The sequence below is a fragment of the Choloepus didactylus genome, chromosome 12, assembly GCF_015220235.1.
Source record: "Choloepus didactylus isolate mChoDid1 chromosome 12, mChoDid1.pri, whole genome shotgun sequence".
Lineage (NCBI taxonomy): Eukaryota > Metazoa > Chordata > Mammalia > Pilosa > Megalonychidae > Choloepus > Choloepus didactylus.
In genome coordinates this window covers 3,202,398-3,229,117 of record NC_051318.1, presented here as the reverse complement: position 1 = coordinate 3,229,117, position 26,720 = coordinate 3,202,398, and the positions used below count along the sequence as shown (strand labels likewise).

Here is a 26,720-nt window from a genome sequence, read left to right as displayed (position 1 = left end):
TAAGGGATATTTTCACAGCTAAGTCTTTTAAGAATTGTATTAGTTAATTAACTTAGTATTTTTTAAAAAGTCACTGCTAGAAAGAAAAGGGAATGGGCAGTGTTGGGGGGAAGAAACAGACTTCACAAACCATGAAATTAAATATACAAGATATTTTATAGAATACTTATGGGAAAATATTTTTAAAACACTAGAAATTTATAGGTTATCAGGTTAAGTACTTAGTAGTGTATACGTACACACACATAATTTGGGAATAACTACTATTTATTTTTATTAAAATAATGTCTTCATTGTAACAAAAAACAAACAATAGAAGAAAGCAAAGCACATATGCAAAACCTAAACTCAAACAGCCAGAAAATTTAATAATCACCAAGAATTCACCCCCGTCATCCTACTTACCCGCTAAGGTGTGCCCCTCCTCTGTGCATACAGAGAGAAGACTGGAAAGAAGTAATTTCATAAACATGGAACTACATAAGCACAACTCTGTGATTACACTGAGAGCCACTGATTGTACATATTGGATAGCTTGTATGGTATGTGAATAAAACTACCTTAAAAAAATAAAAATAAAGGAATTATATATTTCGTTTTAAATAAGTTTCCATCCAATTGTATTTGAATTTGACAAAAGAACAAAAATAAGAGAAACTTCTTGTGCTTCTTTACAAGAGATGTCAATCAGTTCCTTAAAAAAATTCCTTATTTCTGTAATTTCCCTTCTATTGCTTCAGCACCTCTCCTTTGAACCCTTTCGTTACTGAATTCTTATTTCATTAAGTATTAACTCCTTAGCCAAAAGACATGCAATTTTTCCTTTTCCTTGGATTACATCATCTTTCAGACAGGGTTTAGGTCACTATGTATGAATCTTTTTTTTTTTTTCCAATAATCTTGGTGTAGCTGCCATTTATTTCTTTTCGTTTTGTCATGCTCAGTTAGTGTGGGCAGCTCTCCGAGGTGCAGGTGAACTCTCCGAGACCCACTTCCTTCCCCTCTGAATGAGACTTCCACGACCTGAGCAGGGTGGGCCCTGTGAGGCCGTGTGGCTTTGCTGGGCTCCCTGGACTCCTGGTGCTGCCGGACGTTGCCGAGTGCCCTGCACAGGAGGCTCTCCTCAGGCAGGGGCCACGTGCCCAGGGAACTGTGCCCCAGCTTAGCCTGGGGCCCTCTCCCCACTTCTGCTGAATTCCTCGGGTGACGGAAGGCAGCCGGGTGGTGTATTCTCCAAGGCTGCCCAAGGTGCTTCTCAGGTGATTCTTTCCAAAGCGGGAAGTAATTGGTAAAAAAGCTCAGATTTGGTAAATTCACATTCTTTCTCTCAATGGCTTTTGAAAGGTAGAAATGGCACCAAGATTTTCTTTCTTTCCTCAAACTCTACTTTTTGAATTTATGGTATAAAGCTGCATATTATCTTTTTTTGTGTGGTTGCTGCTCGTGATTTTTATTTTATTTTTTTGCAAGGGGACTGGGTTTTTGTTTAAACTATTTTTTATTTGTTTCATCAAAGTAATATTCTGTGACCCAGTTACATTTCACCATCTTTACCTGGAAGTCTCTACTCATACTTTTAAATAAAAGCCTTAACTAAAGATGTATAATAAATATTAGACTTTTGGCAGACAATAAACAATTAGAAATCAAGAGAGAGAGAACCAGAATTTAAAGTAAATAACTCTCACAGTGAATCTCAGAAGATCAGTTGAATGTTCAGAACAAAATGATTAGCTCTCATACCCACAAAACCCCCAACTTTTAACATACAGGTAAATTCTCTTTTAATTTCACTTTAGATTCACTTTAAATTCTCTGTGTTCTTGAATTTTGACGCTTTAAGTATACTCTTATACTTACAGGCCAAGGCTGTAGGTCATTCAGTCCTTTTTCTAATTTCTCAATATCTGGAAACTTTGTGGCTCCATCAGCGTCTGCCATAAGGATTTTTTCTCCTCGAGAACTGAATACACCCTGTATTAAAAAATTTCAAGTAAAAGAAATCTGCTGAAATTTAAGGTTAAATTCAATGACAGTTTTGTTTGTTTTGCTTAAATTAAAAACATCTCAGAATGAAATCTTAGGTGGGCAATGGCAGGAGGCCAAAGTTCACTGAATACAAATGACACTGATAAGATCTTTCTAAATGAATCTGCTGCCTGTTTCATTTAAAACTGTGTGAAGTCATACTACTAATACCTTGAAAAATACCAAGATAATGAAATAGATTTGGAAAAACTAAAGATATTCCGTATCTTCAAGAATAAAAAAAGGAAAATATCTAATATATACATTACACATATATCATATACGTGTCATGGTGCTTAAAAGGGACCAGGGCTACTTAGAAAAGTGAATAAAGAACGTGTGTGGACAGATGAACAAACCTAATATATACACCATTGTTGTGAAATGTGTCACAAAAAGTACCTCTTTGGTGTTTTTATGATGGGACCTAAAATATTCTAAATTAATTGTTGAGTAAAAATTTGGAATGCCACTAAAACTTAGGAAGTATGGAAACATCAAAGTATTATTTTATGTCATCTGAGAGCTTGACACTTAGCAAAATTATACCACTCAATTGTGAAACCAGTCTTCTACAGAAAATTATGGCTCTAGGGTTGTATATTTTACACAGAAATAAACTGCACATCAACTCTTAATTTTTAGGGCATATTTGAAAGAATTCATTGTTTCTTAAGAGGAAATATATTTACTGTTTGATACAGTAAAATGCAGCTTTGATAACATTTAACACAGTGTGAATATAAGTAAGAATACAAATGAAGACAGAAACTTGGTCATTTATTCTATAGAATAATAAACCCACTAATTAGTATGTGGTGTCTTTAATGATACCCCTTATCTTTTTATGATACCCATTAGATTATTTAACACCTGGACAACATTTAGGGAGTTTTAGAAAAGAGAAAACATTATGAAGACCAAAATCTGTAGACATTAGTTTGAAACAGTAAAAAACCAAACAGGAAACGTGTAACCATCTTGATGGTACGTGGTAAGGGGACCAGAGGTCATTACTTTGCCTTCATGGAAAACTGCCTTTGGCCCTCAAACTGCCCCCATCTAAAAAAAGAAAAGCTTCCCCAGAGCCTGCTCCTCTCCCACACTCCCACCTCTGCTGCCAGGTGTCTATGGAAAAGGCGGCCACCCCGCGGGCAGCTGCCACACTTCCCCACGCTGTGGCTCCAGGCTCTAGACCCTCTTCTGAGAGATGTGGGAGATTCAAGGGCCCACCCCGTAGAGTCCTAGAGTGGGGCTGGGGACACCCAGAAGCCCAGCACCGGGAGTAAGGCGAGGGCTTTGGGACTTGGAGTCTGGAACCAATCCTGTGGGCAATCAATCCACCCACCACATCTACATGGTGGCGCCCAATACAAACTCTGAAAACAGGTGCGGGCGAGTGACACTGCGGGCTGTCACACTGATGCTGAGATGTGAGCGACACACCCCAAATAATTAAATGAAGGGATGGCTCGAAGGCCCACCACTATCTCGCACCAATTCTGTTTTCTTATTTCTTGTCTCCCACCCCTGACCGAGCCAGCAGGATGCACTGCTGCTGCTCCGTATCCCTTCAATTCCTCTCTTCCCAGCTTGCTGACTGGCGCGTCCTTCTCTCAAATCATTGTCCCCATGATATCAGAGAAGTCAGGAACATGGATTCTAGACTTACCCTCATTTACCCAAATCTTCACTCCACTTTTCAATATCTGTGTGACCTTGAATAAGGTACTTTAGCTACCCACGCGTCACCTTCCTCATCTGTATAATCAGAATAACAGCACTTCACTGATGAGGGACTGGGAGAGTTGTGGGTGTGATGATTCTGTTGCAGTGGTTAATTTACAGTCCTGCTCAGAACTAGCAATCTGCCCACAGAAGCCAGCGTCGGCCATCGCTGGAAGCCTGGCTTAACTGCCTCTCCTCTGGGATGCCTCTGCTGCTTTCCTAATATGGCTGAGACTGCTACTTGCCTGCCCAATAGCTATTCTCTTTTCCTTAATAACAGAACCCTACGTTGGCTGGGAATGAAAATGTAAGAAAAAGCATTTCTCAGCCTTCCTTGGAAATAGGGGTGGCCATGAGACACTGTTCTGGCCAACAAGCTGCAAATAAAGGTTACTGAGTGGACCTTCTGGGGCAAACTAGAAGGCAGGTGGCCCCCTTTCTCTCTGCCCTTCTCCTCCCCATACGGCATGGAGATGTGTTGGCCGGCACTCCAGGAATCACATGGTGTGTATGAGGAAGAGGGAGTGACAACCGAGGAACCTGGGTTTCTGGTGACACTGTGGAATTGCAGAATACGTCTTCCTCCTTTCAGACCTCCCCTTCTGGGGAGGACGGGGAGTAGAACAAGTAAACCTCTAAGTCATAAGGCACCATTATTCAGGTTTTCTTTCACGTGCAACATATCTTAAGTTCTACCTTATATGCCTCAACTGAAAGGAACTTCTCTTTCTTGGAGTTTCTACAGCACTTTACCTGTGCTGCTGAGTACAATTACTTTCTTCTTTATTTATGAGCGTGCTTAGCCTTTCTACCAGATGGCAACTTTTATAAGGGCAGGCCCATGCCAGGCGCACCTCAGACATCCCCCTGCCCGGCACAGTGCCTTCACACGGGAAGAACCCAACACACAACGGCATTTGTAAACTGCAAGAAAATCACGCCGTCTTATTAAGATACATTTATGTAGATGGTAACATCTTAAGCATTTGATTAAGACCAACATATTCTTCTAAATCATCCAATATGTACAGATACGGCATTATACTCTCAGATTTGATAACATGTCTATATTTACAGTTATTATTAAAATTATGTTACCACTAACTTGAAATGCTGGGACTCAACTAGCCAGCTGCAGAATGTATACAGCCTGGAAAAGAGATCATTTAAAATGTCTTTCTATTTTAGATGAAAATGTCGAAAATATGTATTACCATCCTAATAGCTCCGCCTTTTCCACGATTCTTCACCAGCGTTATTACTCGTACTTTGTCACTTCCATATTTCTGGGAATATTTAAAAGCTACCTGTCAAATTACATAAAAGTCAGAATAAAATTAACTTGGATTTCAATAGTTACACAAACTGGGTTTTTTCTTTTGGTATAAAAAATGCTATCCCGGTTTCCCTCTTCGTGTGACTGTCATCACCTGTGCTTCGGGGGAGTTGGAGGACCCCTGGTGCCAAGAGATAGTGCTGCCCCATGAAGCACAGGAGCTCCAAGAGGCAGGACTAGCTCTCTCCCGGGCCCATGTACCTAAGCCACCGAGCAGCTGGACAAAGCAAAGTGCATGAAGCACATGTGCCAACCGACTGAGCTGCGCTTCTGTCTGGGCCCTGAGGCTGCCTGATGACTCGCTAACTTGTTCTGGTCACCAACCCATCTTAACTCCCCGAGAGGCTGTTCATGTACTGGCCATTTCCCCAAATCTCCTCACTCCAGTTCCACCTGTCAGCAGATAACCATGCCTTAACTCATCCTTCTCTTCTGAATCCTCAATCTCTTCCTCTCTGCTGACATCTCCACCTCAAACTTGCTCAGCCTCCAGCATCCTAAACACTTTCCTCTGACCTCACTGTTATCTTAAGCAACCGCCATTACTCTCATTTATAATCAAAGTCGTGAAGCATTAATCTATATTTGCTACCTACATTCCTTCAGTATGCATTTGTTTTTCAACCCACTATAGGATGGCTGGTGCCCTTTGTTTTCCCACAGTCCCTTCTTGATTCACCTCTCTCCATCGGTGTCATTTCTCTCTACGGCAATCGTGAAGTTATTCTCATCTGGTGTTTGCCTGCTATGTGGTTTGGAGCTATATTGTACCCCAGAAAACATGATCTTGAACTTATTCCATTTTAAGTAGGACCTTTTGATGAGGCTACTTCAGTTAAGCTGTGGCTCACTTCAGTTAGGATGGGTCTTAATCCTCCCTTGGAGTCCTTAATAAGAGAATGAAATTCAGACAGAGAGAAAGCCAAGGGAAGTAAGAAGCTGAAGGTCAACAGAACCCAGAAGACAAGGGAGAGACCAGCAGGTGCCACCATGTGCCATGTGACAGAGGAGCCCAGCACCGGGGATCACCAGCAGGCAGCCCCAGAGCACCACAGTCTTTGGAAAGAAATCATGGCCTTGATGACATTTTGATTTGGACTTTCTCTTCACCTTAAAACTGTCAACTAACAAATTCCTACTGTTTAAGCTGTTATGTGGTATTTGCTTGAGCAGCCAAGGAAACTAAAACACCCTCCTCTAACCATTCCTCCACAGTTCCCATCACTGACTCACATTCCTCAGTTTCCCCTTAAGTGCTGATATTTCCCATGAGGACCCTTTGTTCTACAACCTGCTTGTGTGGCCCTTGGCCACCTTCTCTTCTCAATAAAGATGCCACTGTGGGAGCCAATGCACGGCTTTAGTTACTGCCTGTGTTACATATTTATGAATCTCACATGTCTACCTGTAGCTTCGACTTCTCTCCTGGGCCTCCTAGATGTCTATCAGATGCAAAAATCCACAATTTCACTCATCTCCTACGCCCATCCCTGCGTATCCCACATTCCTCACTGCACTGACTGGCACCGCCACCTCCCACACTGCTCCAGCTAAACGCCTGAGAATCACCTCCCATTGTCATCACCCTTCACAAGTCCCTGGCTGCTAAAACGTTGTCAAATCCATCTCTAAACCATCTCTCCCCTCCATGCCCCGGTCACTACATCTTACTGCCCTGGTCCAGGGCCTCAGCCCCTGTAGTTTCTACAGCCCTGGCCTGGCTCCCAATCCCTTCTCTAAAATTATGAACAACCTTTCTAACAGGCAAATCCAATCACGTGACCCTTGTATTTAAATTCATTCAGTGATGGCCCAGTGCTTGTAACAAGTATGAATTCCTTACTGTGCACAGAAGATTCTTTATGACTTGGTCCTCACCTATCTTTTTGTACCTCAGCTCCTGATGTGGCCTCGTTAGTACCCGGTATATCAGCAGTTTTTGAGATTTTCATCACACATCTAGGCCTGTCCTCAGAACACTGTCTTCCAACATCCTCACCTGTCAGCCCAACTTAAGACTCGGCTCAAGCACCATTTCCTTTTTCTAGTTTCCTTGCCCATTCTCACCTTTCCACAGGAAACAGGAAAGTATAATTGTAGTAATATGTGCTCCAATGGCACCTCCCATTGAACCATTAGCTCACCCATGACATGAGACAGGAGGCTGCCCCACTGGCCTGAAAGCTACCGAAATGCAAAGACTACTATCTCTGGTGCCTGGCACATAGTCTAGGACTGACAAGTTTGCCAGTTTGAATGTATTATGTCTCCCAAAGGCCATTATCTTTGATGTAATCTTGTGTGGGCAGACGTTATCAGTGTTGATTAGACTGTAATTCTTTGAGAGTTTCTTTGGAATGTGCCCCACCCAGCTGTGGGTGATGACTCTGATTGGATAATTTCCATGGAGGTGTTGCTCCGCCCATTCCTGGTGGGTCTAAGTTGATCAGTGGAGCCATATAAATGAGCTGACGGGCAGAGGGAACTCAGTGCAGCTGAGAGTGAACTTTTGAGAGGAGCTACAGCCAAGAGGGACACTTTGAAGAATGCACAGGAACTGAGAGAGGAGCTACAGATGATGGGACAGTTTGAAGATAGCCATTGAAAGCAGACTTTTGCTCCGGAGAAGCCATGGGAAAAACACCCTAAGAGCAACTAAGAGTGACATTTTTGAGGAACTGCAGCCTAGAGAGGAACGTCCTGGGAGAAAGCCATTTTGAACCCAGAACTTTGGAGCAGATGCCAGCCATGTGCCTTCCCAGCTAACAGAGGTTTTCCAGACACCATTGGCCATCCTCCAGTGAAGGTACCCGATTGCTGATGTGTTACCTTGGACACTTTATGGCCTTAAGACTATAACTGTGTAACCAAATAAACCCCCTTTATAAAACCCAATCCATTTCTGGTGTTTTGCATTCCGGCAGCATTAGCAGACTAGAACAGATTTTGGTACCAGAGATGTGGGGTGCTTTTGCTGCTGAGTTTGCAAATACCAAATATGTTGGACCGGCTTTTTAAATAGATAAGGGGAAGATTCTGGAAGAATTCTGAGGCGCTTGATAGAAAAGGCCTAAACTGCTTTGAAGAGACTGTTTGTGGAAATATGGACTCTAAAGATACTTCTGATGCGGCCTTGAACAGAAATGATGAATATGTTGTTGCAAACTGGAAGAAAGGTGATCCTTGTTTTAAAGTGGCAGAGAATTTGGCAAAATTGAGTCCTGGTGTCAGATGGAAGGAAGAATTTGAAAGCGACAACCTGGAATACTTAGCTGAGGAGATCTCTAGACTACGTGTGGAGGATGTACCCTGGCTTCTCATTGCAGCTTATAGTAAAATGCGAGTGGAGAGAGATAAACTTAGAACTGAACTCTTGGGTTCAAAGAAACCAGAAGCTGATGGCTTGGAAAATTACAGGCTTCCAGGGGGTGGAATCCCAGAAGCTACAGCCCAACATGAGGATGTAATCAAACATGGAACCCAGCCGCCATTTCAGTACAAGCCAAGATTGGAAAAGGAGTTAAGCAGAAAGGATTTGTGGAAAGTCCTACTGTCCGATGGCTTTGACCCGTGTGCTTCATGCGAAGCCAACAGAATTTTTGCAAGATCTTTACAGACAGAGCCGTTGCCGGTCTGGACTGGAGGGGCAGACAAGGAACTAACTGAAGGAAAAATTTCTTCAAAGACAGAGCCATGGAGGTTGAGGTCTGGAGTCAAGACGTCTAGGGCTGGGAGAGTGGAGGAGCCCACACACATGGAAAGGGTGAGTTTGCCCTGGAGGTCAAGGGTGGGTCTTCCAGCTTGATGCTCAGGAAATGTTCTGCAACGCCAAGTCCCAAGAGGGTGGAGCACATTCCCAGGGAATTGGGGAGAGCCTGGCTGCCACCACACTGTTCTGAAGGGGTTGAGCATGTGCCCTGGAGATGGAAGGGAATCCGGGAGCTGCCCCGATGTTTGAGGAGGGTGGGGCCAAGAAGGTGGTCTCCCAAATGTGTGGATATGTTGGAGCACTCACCCAAGCATTTGGAGAAGAAACGGCTGCCACAAAGGCCCTTAGGAAGGGTTAGACTCCCGCTCTCTCAAGCCCCAAGGATGCAACGTCATTCTGTTAATGACTCTCAGACTTTGAAATCTAATGGAGTTTGTCCTGCAGGTTTTAGGAACTGTTTTGGTCCTGTTAACCCTGTATTCCTTACTGTTTCTCCTTATGGCAATGGGAATGTTTATCCTATGAATGTCCCTCCTTCGTATACTGGAAGCACATAACTTGTTCTAAGTTCACAGATCCACAGCTAAAGGAAAATTATGCCTTAGGACTGACCACGCCTATAATTGATTTTGATGGAATTTTGTACTTAACTATTGTTACTGAAATGATTTAAGTTTCTGTGATATTGTGGGATGAATGTATTTTGTATTTGGAAAGGTAATGTCATTTTGGGGTCCAGGGGGTGGCATGTGCCAGTTTGAATGTATTACGTCCCCCAAACGCCATTATCTTTGATGTAATCTTGTGTGGGCAGACCTATCAGTGTTAATTAGTTTGTAATTCTGAGTGTTTCCATGGAGATGTGCCCCACCCAACTGTGGATGATGACTCTGATTGGATAATTTCCATGGAGGTGTTGGCCCACCCATTCAGGGTGGGTCTAAATTAAATCACTGGAGCCATATAAATGAGCTGACAGACAGAAGGAACTCAGTACAGCTGTCAGTGACATTCTGAAGAGGAGCTAGAGCCAAGAGGGACACTTTGAAGAAAGCACAGGAGCTGCAGAGGAGAGACAGTTTGAAAACGGCTATTGAAAGCAGACTCTTGCTCCGGAGAAGCTGAGAGAGGACAAATACCCCAAGTGCAACTGAGAGTGACATTTTTGAGGAACTGCAGCCTAGAGAGGAATGTCCTGGGAGAAAGCCATAAAGAAACCAGGACTTTGGAGCAGACGCCAGCCACGTGCCTTCTCAGCTAACAGAGGTTTTCCGGACGCCATTGGCCATCCTCCAGTGAAGGTACCCGATTGCTGATGTGTTACCTTGGATGCTTTATGGCCTTAACACTGTAACTGTGTACCAAATAAACCCCCTTTTATAAAAGCCAGTCCATCTCTGGTGTTTTGCATTCCAGCAGCATTAGCAGACTAGAACACTCTTACACTGTACTTTGTATACAGATTTTGCCTTCTTTGTAAATTCCTCAGGAACAAGAACTGGGTCTAAAATTTTTCCTATACCCCTCAGATTGTGAGACACATGAGGCAGTCAAACACACAACTTCAGGGAAACTAGTTAGCCTTTTTTTTTTAAATAAAAATTGATGCTAAATATGATCTCAAGTTTTCTCTTCCTTTCAACCTTGGGAGCAGCAGGTCAACCGCCCAGCTCGCTATCACTAATCCCGCTAAGTAGAACAGAGAGCTGCCCGTTGCTCAGGGCTAAAGCATCCTCAAGGAAAACTGCTCCTTGGGAAAAGTTCCTTTTCCTCAGCCGGGCTGAGGCTGCTCTGCAGCTTTTTTTCTATGCCAATCCTTTCACAAATCAATAAACACCTGAAATATTTTGTGAAGCTCTTACCCTTCCTGAAACAAATCCGATGACGGTTTCTGGCCTTTCTGCCTTTGTTTATGTCATTTTTTCCAAATGAACATGTTTCTAGTCCTAACCACCCTTAAAGATTCAGTTTGAGTCTCTTCTCTCTCAAATTCTCTATAGCATCTCGTCTTTGCCCTGCTTGCTACCCGTGTTATAGCACCTGCAGGCACATGCCCCAACTCTACTGGAGGCTGGGCCTACAAAGGGACTGGACCACATGTCTGTACAGCCCACCCAAAAGGAGCACCTTGTGCACAGCTGGTATTTAATTAAAAAAGACACTGACCAGTAACTGACTAAACGAACATTTCCCTGCATTTATTTTAAGGTCCATTATGTTACTATTTAGCAAGAATACTAACACCACCACAAACAGCACTGAAGGTCAGAGAAGAAAAGGTGAAGCGCTCCTAATAATAGACACATTTAGGTGTTCAGAGAATAACTGACCAGGGGCCCTGGCCAGATGCAATAAAGAAACTATTATGAGGCCGAGTGTGCCTGGGCCAGCAGGGCCTCGCAGTCCTGGGTCCAAGAAAGCAGGAGTGAGCGGGGGAGACCCCACCCTGGGGGCACATCTGGATGGAGTCCAATGTCTAGTGCAGACATGGAGGCACTTCCCACCTGCATGGCTACTTCAGGAACTGCAGGGCAAGGAGGAGCATAGGAAAGGACCTGCACTTAGGGAAAAAGGGACCGTGAGCCAGGAGACCAGGCTCACCCGCTGCCTTCTCTGCTCCCTATTTGGTGACCTCCAAAGCTTCCTTGGCCTTAGGGAGCAGGGGAGGCAGTCACCCCTCGACTTGCCATAAGTGAAATAGCTCTGCTTTTTCTACTACCTACATTATAACTACACAGAGCACCAGGCACAGCATTAGGTGTCTCTGCTGACTGGAAATAAAATTTCACATTTGCTGTATCTCCTATCTACTGGCAATTCCAAAAGCAAGTTCAATTACCTTTGAAGTCTGGTCCTTGCTGCCATCATCAACTACTATCATCTCGTAAGTGAACAAAGGATCCTGTTTCTAAAAGAAGCAGAAATAAGAAGTCACAATTTGGTGTAACTGCCATTGGGAATTCTAATAAAATATGAGGGATTTAAAAACAATTATTTTAGTGTTGATGCACATAAATATGAATATAAACATAACTGTGCACCCACATGAAATAAAAAGGCAAATAACAGAAAGGAGGGGAGGTGCCAGGCAGGAGCTGAAGCGCAAACACCGACTAAATCTCTTCTTGTGCCTCCCTGCTCCTCCCCTTCTGCAAGGTCCTGGCACAGCCAGGCACAGCCAGGAGGCCACAAAGGGCAGGGGAAGGAGCTCAGGAGGTGTGACGTTGGAGGAGCTGATTCCACCCTCGCTGCACTACTGCTCAGCCTTATGAATTTGGGCAGGTGAAATTGTTGGGCTTGTTTTCTGATTTTTTAAAAAAAGAGAAATAAAACCTAGTCCACTTGTTTTCAAGACTAGCATGTTTTTTACAACCACTGAAGATGTAGACCCCAGGAAGTGACCACAATTTTGAAAGTGAAGTTTATGCCATTCAAATATGCTGGTAAATGTAAATATTCACTGAATTCTGTCATCATAAATTAAATACATGTCAGTGTAAACAGAAGAAAAAACAGAAACACAATTAAAAAATGTTCTTAAAATCTACGAAACCTAGTCCAGGTGGCCGGTGTTTAGAGTTCACGTGAGAAGAGAGGTGGGCTACCTCACCCACGGGCTCAGTCCCTTCTTCTCAATCTAATTTCTAAGTAGGTAACACAGCCCCCTCTCTTTCAGTGAATCTTCTATCTTCTATTTACACAAAAATCCCGAAGCCAAAGTATATCAAAACAAGGAATTTTCTTAAAAAAAAAGAACCAGTCATAAGCTCATTCAATTCTTAAATCCTCCAAGGAAATTCTAAAGCAACATCTGCAGGCATTCACTATCACTAGTGAATTGAATCATCCGACCAGAGAGGATGGAAGTGGTGGGAGGGCACGGAGGAGAAACTTCAGCTTCCTGGTTTGCCCTGAGGGCACCCCCCGCCCCCAGAGGTGGCGAGCCCCGTGTGTCACACACGCTCGGCACCCCCCTGCGCAGTGGTCAGCTGGCGCTGCCTCGCACCAGGGATCCAGGCTGGGACCCATGCCGGCCTGCCTGCTCTGGTTTTAAGTGGAGACATCTTATCGAAAAAGAAAATGAAATACCTGTCTCTTCTCTAGGTAGCCCAGAGCTTCATCCATCATCACAGGCACTAAAGAGAACACAAAATTGCTTTTCAAAATGATTTATCAAGCCCCAGCACACTTGGTTCACGTATGGGAAAAATCCAAATAATCTAACAAGTCCCTCCAGGACTTTCCCCAACAGTCATTCCCATCTGGAATGTCTTCCTGTCTTCTTCTGCATCCTGCTTATTACTTCTCTGGAACACACATTGCCCCCCTGCTCAGGATGCGGCTCTCTGCGCTAGAGCTCAGACTCACCTTCCTCTCTCCTGATCCACAACAACTACAGCCTGTGCCACATCACAGTGCCCACATCTATCAACTCTGGTAAGGACGGTGACGTCAAACACTTCAAATTTCCTTTTCCTTCCCCAAATACCCCTTACCAAACATTCAACTCATGCTTACACCGTTTTTCTTCATTGTACGAAGGCACAACAACAGAGAGTTGTTTGGTAGGTGAGTCCCAGATGCTGGGTAAAGTTTCCTTCTGGCCTCTGGCATTTAAGAAGAACTTCTCTTCTTCATGTAGATGAAGGTGTGGCATTTTTGTAGCAGTTATAAATGCAATAAAGGAAACCTAAATGTGAACATGTAAAAAATAAATTATGTTATGCTGAATTTTTTTACATGTGACATGTTAGAATACACTGTTTACAGGGTTTTTTTTTTGGGGGGGTGTAGAATATTTGTTTTTTGCTTTTAGTCCATTAAAAAGGGTCTGGAGCTCACTCCAAAATTAGAAGACAGTCAGTCGTATGAACCGACGACTGTCCTTTTCTCCCGGCTAGTTGCTGCGGCACTAATGCCGCAGGAGGCTCTGTCTCGTCCCACCTGCCATTCCCCAGGCCTCTCAGGCCTCTGTCATCCCAGAGCACACAGGAGACAGTCCCTGCGGGAAGTCCAGCCCCGTCTGCAGTGCACACATGGTGAAGTCAATCCCTACGCAGAGCCTGCCTGTGACAGTTCGTGGAGCGTGTTGGGTGGGGCTGTGTCCTCTCATCCAGGAGCGGACACACCCAACATATGCAGGCATCTCTCAGCCCCAAAGTAAGCACTTGTGATGCTTCAGAACACAGTCCTGGTACCTAGTCCGAGTTTGAATTCAGAATACAGTGCTTTCTGGAGTAAAGCTTTAAACGTGCCTGCTCCTTGCACTCCTAACACGACAGCTCCCTTCCACATGCACTTGGCAGTGAGCTTTGGGAAACAACCACTCTTAGTAATAGTAATAATTGCTTCTATTGGTACGTTTCTGCTTTCAACACAATCAATCTACAAATTTTTGGAATGCTACGTATTTGATGGCCGTTTATAATATTCCACTGGGTAGACTGACACTGAATCTACTTCTGATTAGTGTGAGGGTGAGGCAGCACCCACATCAGGGTGAAGAGTCCTGCTCTGCACGCCTGATCTGAGTGTGGTTTTGAGATGCACCTTCCTACCAGGTGCTCCTAAGGAGGGGGGCCTGGGGCCTGGGCAGGAAATGCAGTTTGGCAGAAGAGCCTGCCAGGCCAGAAAACAAGGAAGCTGCCGGCGGTTACGAGGGCCATGCCAGAAGTACACGGGAGCCAACTTGAAGGGGCGCTCACTGGGCTGGGATGGGAGGATTTGAATGTCAAAAAGAATAACCATAATGGATCAAAACCAGGAAAAATTATTTAAAACCATGAGTTCATGGTGATACTAAAAATAAAAATTGGTCACCTTTGTAAGACGCCAGGGAACCATATCATTATCTTGAAAATCTACCTTTTATGTATGAACTATATTTCAGATTAATTGAATAGTTGAGAAAGAAAATGTTTTGATTATAGAATTCCAGATAATAAACGAAGAAGGAATGATACAATTAAGAGAGTCTACTCTGCAACTCCTAATGAAATAATGGATTTAGGTAACAATCATCAATGACTGCTAAAACCATTAGGTCGATGACAAACTTTGTAACTGGTAGATTAGGCTGACAATCTTAACATCGATCAACCTTAACACCAGAGACAATCAGACATACCCTGCCTCCTGATGTGCTACAAGAGGAAGTATTCAGTATCACTCACACACTTTCTGGGTTAAAAAATCAAACATGCATTTGACCAAGTCTCTAGATCCTAGCTACCAATTTACAGGAAATACAGGGAACAGGAGAGGATGCTAAATGGCATCAAAAAGATGCAATGAGTAAAATTAAGATTGTGACAAATTCTACAGCGCCAATGACTACATTTATCAATAAAAATAAGAAAAGAAAAATCAAAAAGGAGAAACCTTTATCTTGAGACTGAAGACATGTCAATCAAGCAGAAGAGTGGACATCCTTTAAACGATGATTGTAACAAGCTGACTACACTAAGATACCTACAAGACAAGTGATGACATGTGAACTGACTGGTATTTGAAATTACAGAATGATGATTAATTTGTTTTTACTTGGGGTAACACTGTGCAGTTTCTTTTAGAAAAAACTACTGAGGGTTTACAGATAAAACCTTACCATGTCTAGGGTTTGTTTCAAAATAATTCAGAAGGGAGAAAGGGCAGGAAGAAAGCTTGGAAGGTGTGTGTGTGTGTAAAATTAGCTTTTAGTTGTCTTTATTTTTTTTTTTTTTAAAGATTTCCTGCTTGGAAGGTGTGTGTGTGTGTGTGTGTGTGTGTGTGTGTACAACTAGCTTTTAGTTGTCTTTATTTATTTATTTTTTTTTAAAGATTTCCTGCTAAGTTCCATTAGCTGTGTGACATTTTGACATATGACCTCAACTTTCCAACCTTGGTTTCTAACCAGTAAAATAAAGCTAACCATAACATTTATATCACAGTGTTGCTTTAAGATTAAATTAGGTAATCCCTATAAAACACTGAGTAGAATACCCAACATACTGTAAGTACTTAATAAACAGTGGCTCTTATTATCAGCCCAGGCAAAAAAGGGACCAAATATTCTCAGTACAATCTCATAATGTACACATTTAAATCTGTGAAAGAGATTCAATGTAAGACAGCTTCAACCCAGGACTGTGTCAAATTCTGTCCCACCAAAAATGTAACTTGCTCAAAAAGGTGCAAAACAAAACGGAAAACAAAAACCACCCATAAAATCTCCACTACTAAGGGAATGAGAGGACTCCTCTCTCACCCAAAGCGCTGTAGCATTGCTTTTTTCTCTTGGTTTTCACCCGGTGAGCCTTAAGTTCACAAACCCTCTAGGCAGAGAGCAGAAGGATCTCGCGAACAGTGCTGCAGAGGCTGCTCACCCCAATGTCAAGAAAGACACGACTCTTTCCGTTTGCCAACCGGATGGCAGACTCATCCCAAATTACACGGGAGAAGTTCACTGGCAACGTTTCTACCACTTATGGGTCAGCAAGGGTTTACAATACTCGTGTTTCCTGAGTTACGTCAAAGGAGATCGGAGCATGGATTCCACTGAGGGCCTCATTTCAAGGCAGCAAAGTTAGGGAGCAGAGACTTGGGTAGACGCGACACGGCCGGGGCCTGTGCATCTTGCTGACCAGATGTCCCGTGCACCTGGCAGGCCAGGCGTCCGGGGGCGCCTGGGGCCACCGACCCGCGCCAGCCCATGACAGGCGGCTTCCGCACTGCCCCGTCATCACTCGCAGCACTTGCGCTCCCGGGAACGCAGCCCTCCTGGCCAGGGCCTGAGCGCAGCGGCTGCACGCCCAGAGGGGCCCTGAGGAGGTCGCAGCTGACAGCGCGGGTGACCGGGGGTCGGGGGCTTTGGGGAGGTCACCAGAGGCTGGACGAGGGATTCCGACGCCCAGGGAGACGGAGCCCCAAGGCAGTAAAGACCCGAGGGCCCGGGAGAAGCCTGGAGAATGGGGAGGGATGCCGCGAGTGCCCGCGCCTCACCAGCATTAGCACAGCGGCTGCCAGCGCCGCGCCGACCACGGCCAGCTGCAGCAAGAGCGGCGCCATTTTCCAGGCCCCAGGGCCGCGCACGCGCGGAAGCGACGCCGCGGACCCCGCCCCCGCCGGAAGAGGAACGGCCGCGCATCCTGCCCCCGCCGGAAGAAATCGCGCGCCCCGCCCCCTCCCAGGCCCCCGCTAGAGAACAGGCCGCGCTCCCCCGCCTGCCATAGCGCCCCCGCGCGGCGAGGAGGGCCAAGCGCAAGTCTCTTTAGGGGTACTGAGGCTCTGAGGGCGTCGCTCAGCTGGCGAGAGGCGGGCTCTGCACCAGCAAGGGTAGCAGCGTTATAAAAACACGGGAGGCCCACTTAGACTCAAGCTTCAGAGCAACAGCGAATACGCTTTAAAAATATGTTTCCGTGCAGTATCTGACGCACGAGCCTACTGAACGGCCACTCGTTGCTCTGAAAAGCACTCAGCCGGGCTCCAGTTTCCACAGCAGCCGGAGCAGCTCCGCGGGATGTGGTGGGGAGACGGGGCGGGGCCCGGGGCAGCTCTTGGCAGTGGGCGGGGCCAGCGCCAGAATTTGCGCGCGTGCGGGAAGATGGCGGCCTCAGCACCTGCGCATGCGCGCGTGCGTAAGTGGTGGCGACGGCACCCGCACATGCGCGTGGGCGGGAAGATGGCGGCCGGGTTCAAGTGAGTGTCAGCGGCCGCGGGCAGGAGTTCTGTTTCCTGCCAGGCGCGGCGGCGTGCTCGGGCGGCCACCTCCCTGGCCCCCCGGCTGGGGTTCGCTGCCCTGGAGGCTGGCTCCGCCGCGGGCGCCGGGTGTCGGGTGTCAGGCGCGCCGTCCCTCTGCCGCTCCCCGAAAGGAGCCCGCGGTGCAGGAAGGCTTTTCACAGAAACCGCGTGTGCCCCTCCGGTGCGGCCTGGGGACCTCCCGGAGTGGTGGTTTAAGTAGATGAGTACGTGCGATTCCAGAGGAAACCAGTATGCTGAGCTGCAGTCACTCTGTGTGAACTCGGAAATCGTGGTCTAGCGATATATGCGTTTTCTAGTAACCACCTTAAACAACAGGATCTAGTCGACTTAAGGGACTCCTGGAACTTCAAGTAATGGCGAAGTAATTGAAGTTTGGGTGTAAACGCGCCCGTGTCTCATTTCTGAGGGCGAGCTGCTGGTGTTGGCTCTGGTCGGCTGCTGGCGGTGAGGACCGAGGCGGTGCGGCCAAGGGAGAGGGTAAAAAGGCGGGGCTGCCGGGTTACAGGAGGGAGCAGTGAGGACGTGCTCGGCAGGTGAGAGTGACGGGGGTGGGCTGCAGGAGAGAGCCATAAGAGGTGCTCCGCAGGTGAGAGAGACAGGGTTGTTTTAACACCTGGATTAACCCACTTTTAAAGATGCCAAAGGGCTTTCATTTCCAATCCTATAATTGCCTAAGTGGTTTGGCTTCATATAGCAGAATTCATGAAAGAAACTTAAAATATTGGCGATTAGGCTAGATCAGCAGACCTGTAAGACTTTTTGCCAGTTTCTGGATTTATATTAAGAGTCATTCAGTTGCCTCAGATATGTTTTTACTTTGTGTGTTTCAGAACAGTGGAACCTCTGGAATATTACAGGAGATTTTTGGTGCGTAATATTATTATAAACGTTTTATGACTTTGGATAGCAATATCATGTGCTTCTTTTAAAGACAAATTTCAAGTAATTCAAATGAATTCATTTGAACTAATGTGTTTTAATGAATTTTACCTGGTTGTGTGTAAATGTACATACAAATAAACATTTATTTAGAAAGAGAACTGCCGTCCTGATGGAAGAGAACTTGGTGAATTTAGAACCACCACTGTCAACATAGGTGAGTATATTTTGAGTTCTAAAATAGGACGTTTAAGTTGCTTTAATCAATTTTTAAAATAGTGTTTTTCTTGGACTTTGTATACCATTAAAGAATTTTTATTTTAAACTTTTCTTTTTTAATCTATCATCTTGATTGTTCATTTTAAATTTTAGAGTAACTGTGTGTTTTCAGACTTTTCTTCAAATCCACAAAGACCTGATTTTCTTATGTGTCTAACATTTAAGTTCTCTTAATGTAAATATGAAATTTTCCAGTTTCAACTCTAGGATATTACTTCTAGCCTATGAGCCACTTAGAAAGTATTTCAGTACAGTTTTATTGTGTCTAAGGAAATCTGAATGATTCATCCTGAGATTTTATCTGTTCAACAATCCTGTGACTTGAATGAAAGTGATTCATTCAAATTCAAGGACAGGAATATTATTAAAATAGTAATTTTAAGCAGTTTTACCATTTTTACATCAATGATTCCTGAGCCACAGAAAAATTTTCATAAGCAACTGAGATTACAGATGTGTATAAAGCTTAAAGTATGTGCAGAAAATTACAATGAACATTTTAATAGATAATTCTGTCATTTTTTTATTTAATGGATATTTTCATTTTGGCTAAATCCTTATCTTTTCAGGTTCAATTAGTACTGCAGATGGTTCTGCTTTAGTGAAGCTGGGAAATACTACAGTAATATGTGGAATTAAAGCGGTAGGTTTAATATGCCTCCATGAAATTTGAATTATCAAATTAGCGCTATATCTTTATTAGATTGATTACGTAGTTGTCAGTTTTTCAGTAGTTGTTTTCATTTCCAAAGAGCTTTCGACTATCAATATTAAATAATACAACCCAAGTTTAATGACTCAGTTGGAATTTATGAGCATGTATAAAATGTACTGAAACAATATTAAGGGTGATTTTGGGTGCCATCCTTCTAGCCAGTGACAGCGATCGTTCAAAAGAAAACCTTGGGGGAGCAGCAGCTGCCGTTCATTGAGGGCCTGCTGTGTTCCAGGCTCCTTGCCTTGTTCATTTTTGTCCTCTGAACAGTCATTTGAGGTTCTGTTTCTCTCTTCATCTCCTCTCTTTGACAGATGAAGTTCAGTAACCTGGCCAATGGGTGCATAAATAGAACGTAGCATAAATCTGACTCCAAAGTCTGTGCTTTTTTGGTGACAATATACTCTGGGTTCCTTACCCTAGGTTCAGATTTCTCCTCAAAATTGTGATTTCTAAAAGATTTGAGTACTTAGGCTTTCAGGTTTTGCTTGGGACTCAACTTTCATTGTTTCATTTCACTCTCATAGCAGTCCCTTGGAGTAGGGAGGGTTTTTCTCCCTGTTTTTACAGAAGGGGAAGCTGAATTTTCCAGTTTCAACTCTAGGATATTACTTCTAGCCTATGAGCCACTTAGAAAGTATTTCAGTACAGTTTTATTGTGCCTGAGGTCTCAGGCAGCGAGTGCGGGGCTGGCACTGAACTGGGTTGGTGATTCCAGGGCTTTTCCTCTTGGCACTACACTGGCAGTTCCTGAGCCGGCTCCGTCACTGCGGATTCAATTCAGATTCTTGGCCACTGGGTGGAAGCGAGGGCCGCGCCGAAGCACAGGCCATGCCTCTGATGAGCAGCCCTGAGGTGCAGTCTGCTGCGCTGTCACCTTCTTCCCAGGCAGTGCTTGTCAGCGGTGCCTGGGCCCAGTTCCCCAGGCGTGGGTTCTCCTAGGGCTGTGTTGCTTGACTGAGATGGTCCTGTAGGGCTCATAGGTGACTGCTGCACTGCCTGCACAGTTTAATAACTTCTTTCTTGGGGAACATTTGTTTGCTTTTATAGGAATTTGCAGTACCTCCAACAGATGCTCCTGATAAAGGATATGTTGGTAAGTTAAATGATTATGTAATTTGAATAAAAATACTTTAACACATTTAATAGTAATATTGTAGTAAAGTCCTAGTAGTTAAGCATTCAAGTCAAAGAAGAAAATTATTCCTAAAATTCAGGAATACACCAAGATGAAGCAGATACTTCAGAAAAGTTTCTGTGTATCAGTTAACAGAAAAGGTAGCACAATAGCAAGATACACAGTTTTGTAAGTTTAACCTTTATCAAACTTGTTACATAAGGAATAGAGAAACAAAATTTCATTGTAGGGTAGCCGTATAGGTAGTATACTTATTTCTTCCTTTTGCTTCTTATTGCTCTGGCTAGAACTTCCCACTACAATGCTGAACAGCCCTGGTGACAGTGGGCTGCCTTGTCTTGTTCTCCGTCGTGGCGAAAGCTGTGGGTCACTATTCATTTTTGTGTATAGAAGCATCATGGTTTGTTGTTCAGTGGTCAATTTTTTATACATTTAGACATCATCAACTAAAAAATACAATCTTTTCGGCAAAGAGCTATCATTGCAAACTTTTCTCTTTCCGTAGAAGATTCTTCTTTCATACTACTATGCAATTTTCTTTGTCTTGGACCATGTGTTCTTTATGGTAGGATCCAATATTTTAAGAATTCAAAAAACAGTTGGATGTGAATAGAGGCTCTTTCTGCTAAAGATTGAGATAGTTTGAGAGCTTGAGATTGAAAAGGTTTGTGAAGGTTTAAGAGGAATAAGGCCTAGTATAGGTGCTTGCCTTTTTATTTTTTTAGTATTAGTTGTTTGAAAAAATAAAAGTTGGAAAAATTTTCATTTCATTTTATCTAAGCTTAGGAGTCTTGGGAAGACCAAAAAGAATATGATTGAAATGTTACAGTGACTTCCACTTGGACACTTCAGTAAGCTGGAAGGTAGAAGTTTAGTTCATGGCCATAGTGTTTCTTTCAGTTCCCAATGTGGATCTCCCACCCCTGTGTTCTTCAAGATTTCGCTCTGGACCTCCTGGGGAAGAGGCCCAAGTGGCTAGCCAGTTCATTGCAGATGTCATTGAAAAGTAAGACCAGTATTATAAAATCTGACTGTTATTTCCAGATAGTTTTTAACCTTTCATTTACTGTGCTCTTTGTCATTAAATCAAGTTCACAGATAATTCACAAAGAGGACTTATGCATTACTCAAGGAAAGGTAAGAGGAGTAAAGAAGCAATTAGCTTTCATTAATTCTGAAGTGTTTTTCTGGGGGGGAGGAGTGAAAAAGGATATTAAATGAACAGGCCATAGTAAGCTTAAATATGGATGTCTTGTTTTTAGATGGAATTCAGTAAAAATATCACTCTTACTCTGATTATCGAAATGAACTATGTAGCTCATAAAAAAATTTCAGCTCACATTGTTTGAGGAGATACCTTTTAAACTGAGGTAATTTTTATTTTTTCATTAACTTACAGAGAACAATGAAGTCACTTTTTTTAATTCCCTATGGCAGATTAATTTCTGATTGTGCTAACATGTTTATGGTGAATCTAGAAAGTAGATTCCAAGTGTGAAAGTTTAGAACTACGTTAGAGGCTTTTCGTACTTGATTATGTATAGATTTATTAGCACTCTAAAACCTAAATGTTTCATGTATTAGGATTTCTATGGGAAAGTTCTGTATTACAATTTCTATGGGAAAGTTACATTCCGAGTTTAAGCTAGGGCTTTCAAAAACATTTCCGTTAACTGATAAACTGGCTACAGGTATAGAAATTCCTATCACCCCCCACCCAGAAAATGGTGGTCAGCTTGGTAGTCAAAAGCCAGCTTTCACACCTATTCAGTACTTCTGCTTTTGGTTTTCTATTTGTAAAGAAAGGAAAAGTTTTCTTTAAGGCTTTGGGCTTAGGTTATATTGCTTGTGTAACCAAAGGTTCTGTGGTTCACAAAGCTAATAAGCAAATAGCATGTTTTTTACCCATCAGGCTTTAATTCTTTTCATGTATTTTAGCTTGCATGGGTTCTATATTGTGATCTCATTTGCCTCGACTATGATGGAAACATTTTGGATGCCTGTACATTTGCTTTGTTAGCTGCTTTAAAAGATGGTAAGCAACCTTAATAAGAGGCTTTACTTATAGATCAGAATTTTGAGTTTATGCTTTGTGAAACTTTATATGCATTTGCTCAATAAGCTTTTACAGGTTTTTGCTGAGTTTTAGCTATCATTTATGTGTTTCTAAATGAGCATTATACTAATATGACTTTTCAAATACATTGTGTTATATTGTCTTGAGCACCTTGGAAGAGTGTTGCCTCAGTGGCTGCATCCCTTCACTTGAGGTTGGGGCTGTAGTCCTCCCCAGACCAGATTGCATGAGAAGAGTGTTTAATTAGTGAAATATTTTTTGCTTTATGTGATATTGTGAAAGGAGTGGCATGAGTTCTGTGGTTTCAACTGTGGGGCCATAGATTTCCTCTGTAATTGTAAGACCTTTCTTAGTAAGAAGTCTAGTTGGGCTGATTAGGTGTAGATTTCAGTGACTTGTACGTGCTCCCTACCAGTACAGTGCTGAGTTTGAGGAGCTAACTGGAGTTAGAGAATGTAGCTAGCATTATAGCAGGGACTCAGGTTTGACCCTGGCTCTTGCTTCTCTGTGCTGAAGCTTGCTCATCTGTAAAATGGGGGTGGCAGCACCTACTGTAGAGTATTGCTGAGTAAATGAATTAATAAAAACGTGAAATTGCTTAAGCCAGTCCTTGACATAGAATGGCTTAATGTATTATAATCTATTAATACTCATTTTAATTTCTTAAACTTTTTAAAAAATAAACCCTAAGAAGGGATGTCAGATGTTCTGATAAACAATGTTTGTATTACTATATTTTCATTGTTGTAAAGATAATTTTTAAAGAATGCTTCTGAACAAGTTAACTCACCCTGGAGTGACTGATTTCACCTATTTGTCTTTTTCTAGTACAGTTGCCTGAAGTTACTATAAATGAAGAAACTGCCTTAGCAGAAGTTAATTTAAAGAAGAAGAGTCATTTGAATATTAGAACACATCCGGTTGCAACCTCCTTTGCCATATTTGATGAGTGAGTCTCCGCCGTGTAGCAGCATCTTTTGTCTGGGGCACTAGGTGGCTTGTCAGCCTCTGTGCTGGGGCGTGGAGTCTGCTCAGACCTGCTGTCCCCACAGCAACCCGCCGACCCCTGCATTCTCAGGAGTCCTGATGTGGATAAGCCATGCAGTGCTTCCCCTGCCTCGCCTTGGTTTTGTTCCTGTGGAGTGTTAATTTTAAATTTTTAAAGATGTTAATTTTAAATTCTTAAAAGATTTACCTGAAACTACTGTTAGTATTTGCCAAGGACTTTAATATAGTCACAAATTGAAGGCAAAGATTCTTACAAATTGTAGTTTCAGGTTGCTACTACCTTTCCCAGTTTCCTGTCAGTTCTGTTCCAGCTCTCGTATCTGATATCAGATTAAGCTGCAATGCAGGTATATGTTTATTATTTTTTTTTAAATAAAATGTGTTCCATGGACTGATGAATTACACTTTTCATTGTTTCACAGCACTTTACTCATAGTTGACCCTACTGGTGAGGAGGAGCATCTGGCCACTGGAAGCTTAACAGTAGTAATGGACGAAGAGGGCAAGCTGTGCTGTCTTCACAAACCAGGCAGGTTCTGCCTCAGTCCCAGACAGGCGCAGATGGACGGGCATGTGAGCGCCACGTTAGGACCATGTGGAATGTTTCACTATTTACCTAGAGAGGCCTTTGAGTTTGTTGTTACCTCAAATTCATTCCTTTTATGTTGTTTTACATTGTTTATCAGTGGTTCTTAAATTTTTGGCATATATTGGAGTCTCTTGGATGTCCTGTTAAAACACAAGAACTTGCATTTCTAACCAGTTCCCAGGTAATTGTGATGCTGCCAGTTATTAAAACCGTGCCACTGCTCTACATTATTCTCTCTCTTTAAAAAATGACCTGATATGACATTGATCTTTTGCTTTTAACTGAGAGATTAAAAGTGTTGGTACTGTAATTAATTTTTCAGGTGGAAGTGGGCTGACAGGAGCTAAACTTCAGGACTGTATAAGCCGAGCAGTTACAAGACATAGAGAAGTTAAAAAACTGATGGATGAAGTAATTCAGAGTATGAAACCCAAATAAACCACATTTTGAAAACAGATTTGTAAAAACTGTATTTGTTACATTGTGCACAAACCTTTTACATGAAATAAATATTAAAACTACATTCTTCTCAAAGATGTTTCTAGCAGTTTCTTGGGTTGCTTCCGTACATGTTATATACAGTGAAACCATTTTTTTAAAAGCAATGATGTGGGCAAACCAACCCTAGTTCCTTAAGCCATTTCCCTGTTTTTATTTCAAAAACTAGGGTTGTGCTTCTGTATAAAGTCTGTACATCTAGCAATGTAAAATATGGAAACATTAGAAAAAAAGTAAAAACTCAGAAACCCTTTTGATTCAATGCTCTTGTGTTTTTAAAGAAGAAAAAAAGGTAAAACTCAGAATTTAGGAGTGGCTGGCGTGCCTCTCTTCACTTTACTTTTTGACTGGCTGCCTGTATGCCGATGATGATGTAGCTGAGCTGTTTGTGCTGCTGCTGCCGCCATAGCCATTTGATGCTGCAAGAATCGCAACTGCTGCCAAAGGGAGGGAAAAAAACATCAAGTTACATTACATGCAGGTAAGATGAAAAGGTGCTTTTCCTGAGAGTGATGAAAACAAAACCGAAAGGGAGAAAGCACCAAGATAAAAAGGACTCTACCACACTGAGACAATGCACAGGCAAACAGCACCAGTGGCACAGAAGCCTGCTATGGGCTTGGGAAATGATTCCTGGCAAACTTCTCAAAATTGTTTCTGTTCCTTTGCCCTGCCAGTCTACACTGCAGTAACTCAGCAACTTCAGTTACTATTTTGTTGAATAATGATTGTTTATAGCAACATAAAACGACCTAAATATCAAAAGTCAGCTATAATATGCTAATTTTACTTGCTGAAATAATGGAGTAACATTTTTCTAAATAAACAGGTATCACATTTACTAACAGGAACACTGGTTTACTTGTCTTTCTCTGCAGTACAATTATTAAAAAGTTTAACAATGAGCACTTAGAACAGTATCTTTCAAATGTAGTGGAATCTAGAAAAATATGTTTGGTTATGTGCCACCAAGCACTTCATGAAAAGATTTTAAATTCAGAGAACTACAACTCAAATGTACAAAATGTATGCAGTGCTCCAAGTTGACCAGCTAAAATACCAGATTTCTAAATAAAATTTCCGATACTATTTACGAATCACTGTTTAGTCTTAAAAGACAGTAGAATAATGCTAAAGCAAAGTATTCTGCAGTACTTTGGGGACTGAGTATTTTATCTTAGACACTGTAACCAGAGTGAAGTTGCTGGATTACTTGGATCTGCTGCTGCTGCTGCTGAAAGGCAGAGGAGAGCTGGAGTCTCTGCTGGGGGAGGCTTTGCTCAGGTCTGTTCTCGGCAGAGCCAAGCTGAGACAGCACTACAGAGAGGAGAAGGGAAAGCAGGCCAGTCACAAGGTTTGAAGGCTACCAGGGTTAGAAAAGGACAACACAGAAAATGAAATAATAGGAAAGTTATCAGTATGATTAATCTTAAGTATCAAATCACAGACATTTCAGAATAAATTTAGTACAGTCTCCTGTTAGTTGAGAAACTTCCTGGGTGGGAGAAGGAAAGGGAGCACGTGTGGCAAAACACTGCCACCGCCTCCTGCATCTTGGTGACACTTGACCCTAGTGCTGTTATGCTTAGAAGGCTTCTCTTCACCATGCAAAATACAGCACATTCTTTTTAAATATAACCAATGAAGTGGACAAAGGGATGGGAGAAATCCAAACTACCATAAGGACAGAACTACTAGACAGATGAGGTCTTCAAACAAAAGATGTTGCAATGGACATCAGATCACTATTAACAACAAAGGTTGCATCGAGAATGTGCATTGTTAGTTTCTGGGCTGAGTAGGACCACCATAATCAGGTTCAACCCCCTTGTTGTACAGATAAGGAAATTTAAGGTCCAGATGGTCTAAGTGACTGAGTCACCCAGGTAATTACTGGCAGGTCTGGAGCTAGGAACATTCTCAGTCATGAGTTCTTTGCAATAAATGACACTAAAGCTATTTTAAGCAATTTATAACATGGTAAAGAAATAGTTACA

At 42.9% G+C, this 26,720-nt stretch overlaps 3 protein-coding genes across 14 annotated transcripts in view; 1 reads left to right on the top strand and 2 right to left on the bottom strand.

The window, feature by feature from the left end:
* The window catches only part of ALG5 (ALG5 dolichyl-phosphate beta-glucosyltransferase), a 45,936-nt gene extending 29,030 nt beyond the window's left edge, over nt 1-16,906 (bottom strand). The window contains exons 1-6 of one of the 3 annotated variants that reach the window (XM_037800268.1): nt 16,782-16,906; nt 13,320-13,491; nt 12,891-12,937; nt 11,641-11,709; nt 4,971-5,063; nt 1,861-1,974 (exon numbers count right to left, since the gene is read on the bottom strand). In XM_037800268.1, the coding sequence (XP_037656196.1) occupies nt 1,861-1,974; nt 4,971-5,063; nt 11,641-11,709; nt 12,891-12,937; nt 13,320-13,491; nt 16,782-16,847 (561 nt within the window). In that variant the 5' untranslated portion in view covers nt 16,848-16,906. Of the gene's footprint in view, nt 1-1,860; nt 1,975-4,970; nt 5,064-11,640; nt 11,710-12,890; nt 12,938-13,319; nt 13,492-16,781 lie in introns of those variants that run through there. The other 2 variants (XM_037800269.1, XM_037800270.1) reach the window with 2 other exon arrangements.
* A 530-nt stretch (nt 16,907-17,436) lies between these two features.
* EXOSC8 (exosome component 8) lies at nt 17,437-24,759 on the top strand. 3 transcript variants are annotated; one of them, XM_037799796.1, is made up of 11 exons: nt 17,437-17,477; nt 18,371-18,407; nt 18,573-18,636; nt 19,268-19,341; nt 20,464-20,509; nt 21,440-21,557; nt 21,643-21,688; nt 22,490-22,586; nt 23,457-23,577; nt 24,059-24,165; nt 24,548-24,759. In XM_037799796.1, the coding sequence occupies exons 1-11, from the start codon at nt 17,443-17,445 to the stop codon at nt 24,661-24,663; spliced, it is 861 nt and encodes a 286-aa protein (XP_037655724.1). In that variant the 5' UTR covers nt 17,437-17,442; the 3' UTR covers nt 24,664-24,759. The 3 variants fall into 3 exon arrangements, with proteins under 3 accessions (XP_037655724.1, XP_037655725.1, XP_037655726.1); XM_037799797.1 differs by having other exon boundaries at nt 17,438-17,477; nt 21,452-21,557; XM_037799798.1 differs by having other exon boundaries at nt 17,458-17,901.
* Nucleotides 24,670-26,720, bottom strand: part of SUPT20H (SPT20 homolog, SAGA complex component) — a 37,371-nt gene continuing 35,320 nt past the window's right edge. For 4 of the 8 annotated variants that reach the window (XM_037799791.1, XM_037799786.1, XM_037799788.1 and 1 more), the window contains exons 25-26: nt 25,937-26,040; nt 24,670-25,160 (exon numbers count right to left, since the gene is read on the bottom strand). In XM_037799791.1, the coding sequence (XP_037655719.1) occupies nt 25,023-25,160; nt 25,937-26,040 (242 nt within the window). In that variant the 3' untranslated portion in view covers nt 24,670-25,022. The remainder of the gene's footprint in view (nt 25,161-25,936; nt 26,041-26,720) is intronic. The other 4 variants (XM_037799789.1, XM_037799794.1, XM_037799795.1 and 1 more) reach the window with 1 other exon arrangement.

Coding starts and splice junctions, on each gene's coding strand:
- EXOSC8 (XM_037799796.1), top strand. CDS start 17,443: ATGCGCGTGGGCGGGAAGATGGCGGCCGGGTTCAA. Junction 20,510..21,439: donor TCCTGATAAAGGATATGTTG/GTAAGTTAAATG, acceptor TCATGGCCATAG/TGTTTCTTTCAGTTCCCAAT. Junction 24,166..24,547: donor GTGCTGTCTTCACAAACCAG/GCAGGTTCTGCC, acceptor TTAATTTTTCAG/GTGGAAGTGGGCTGACAGGA.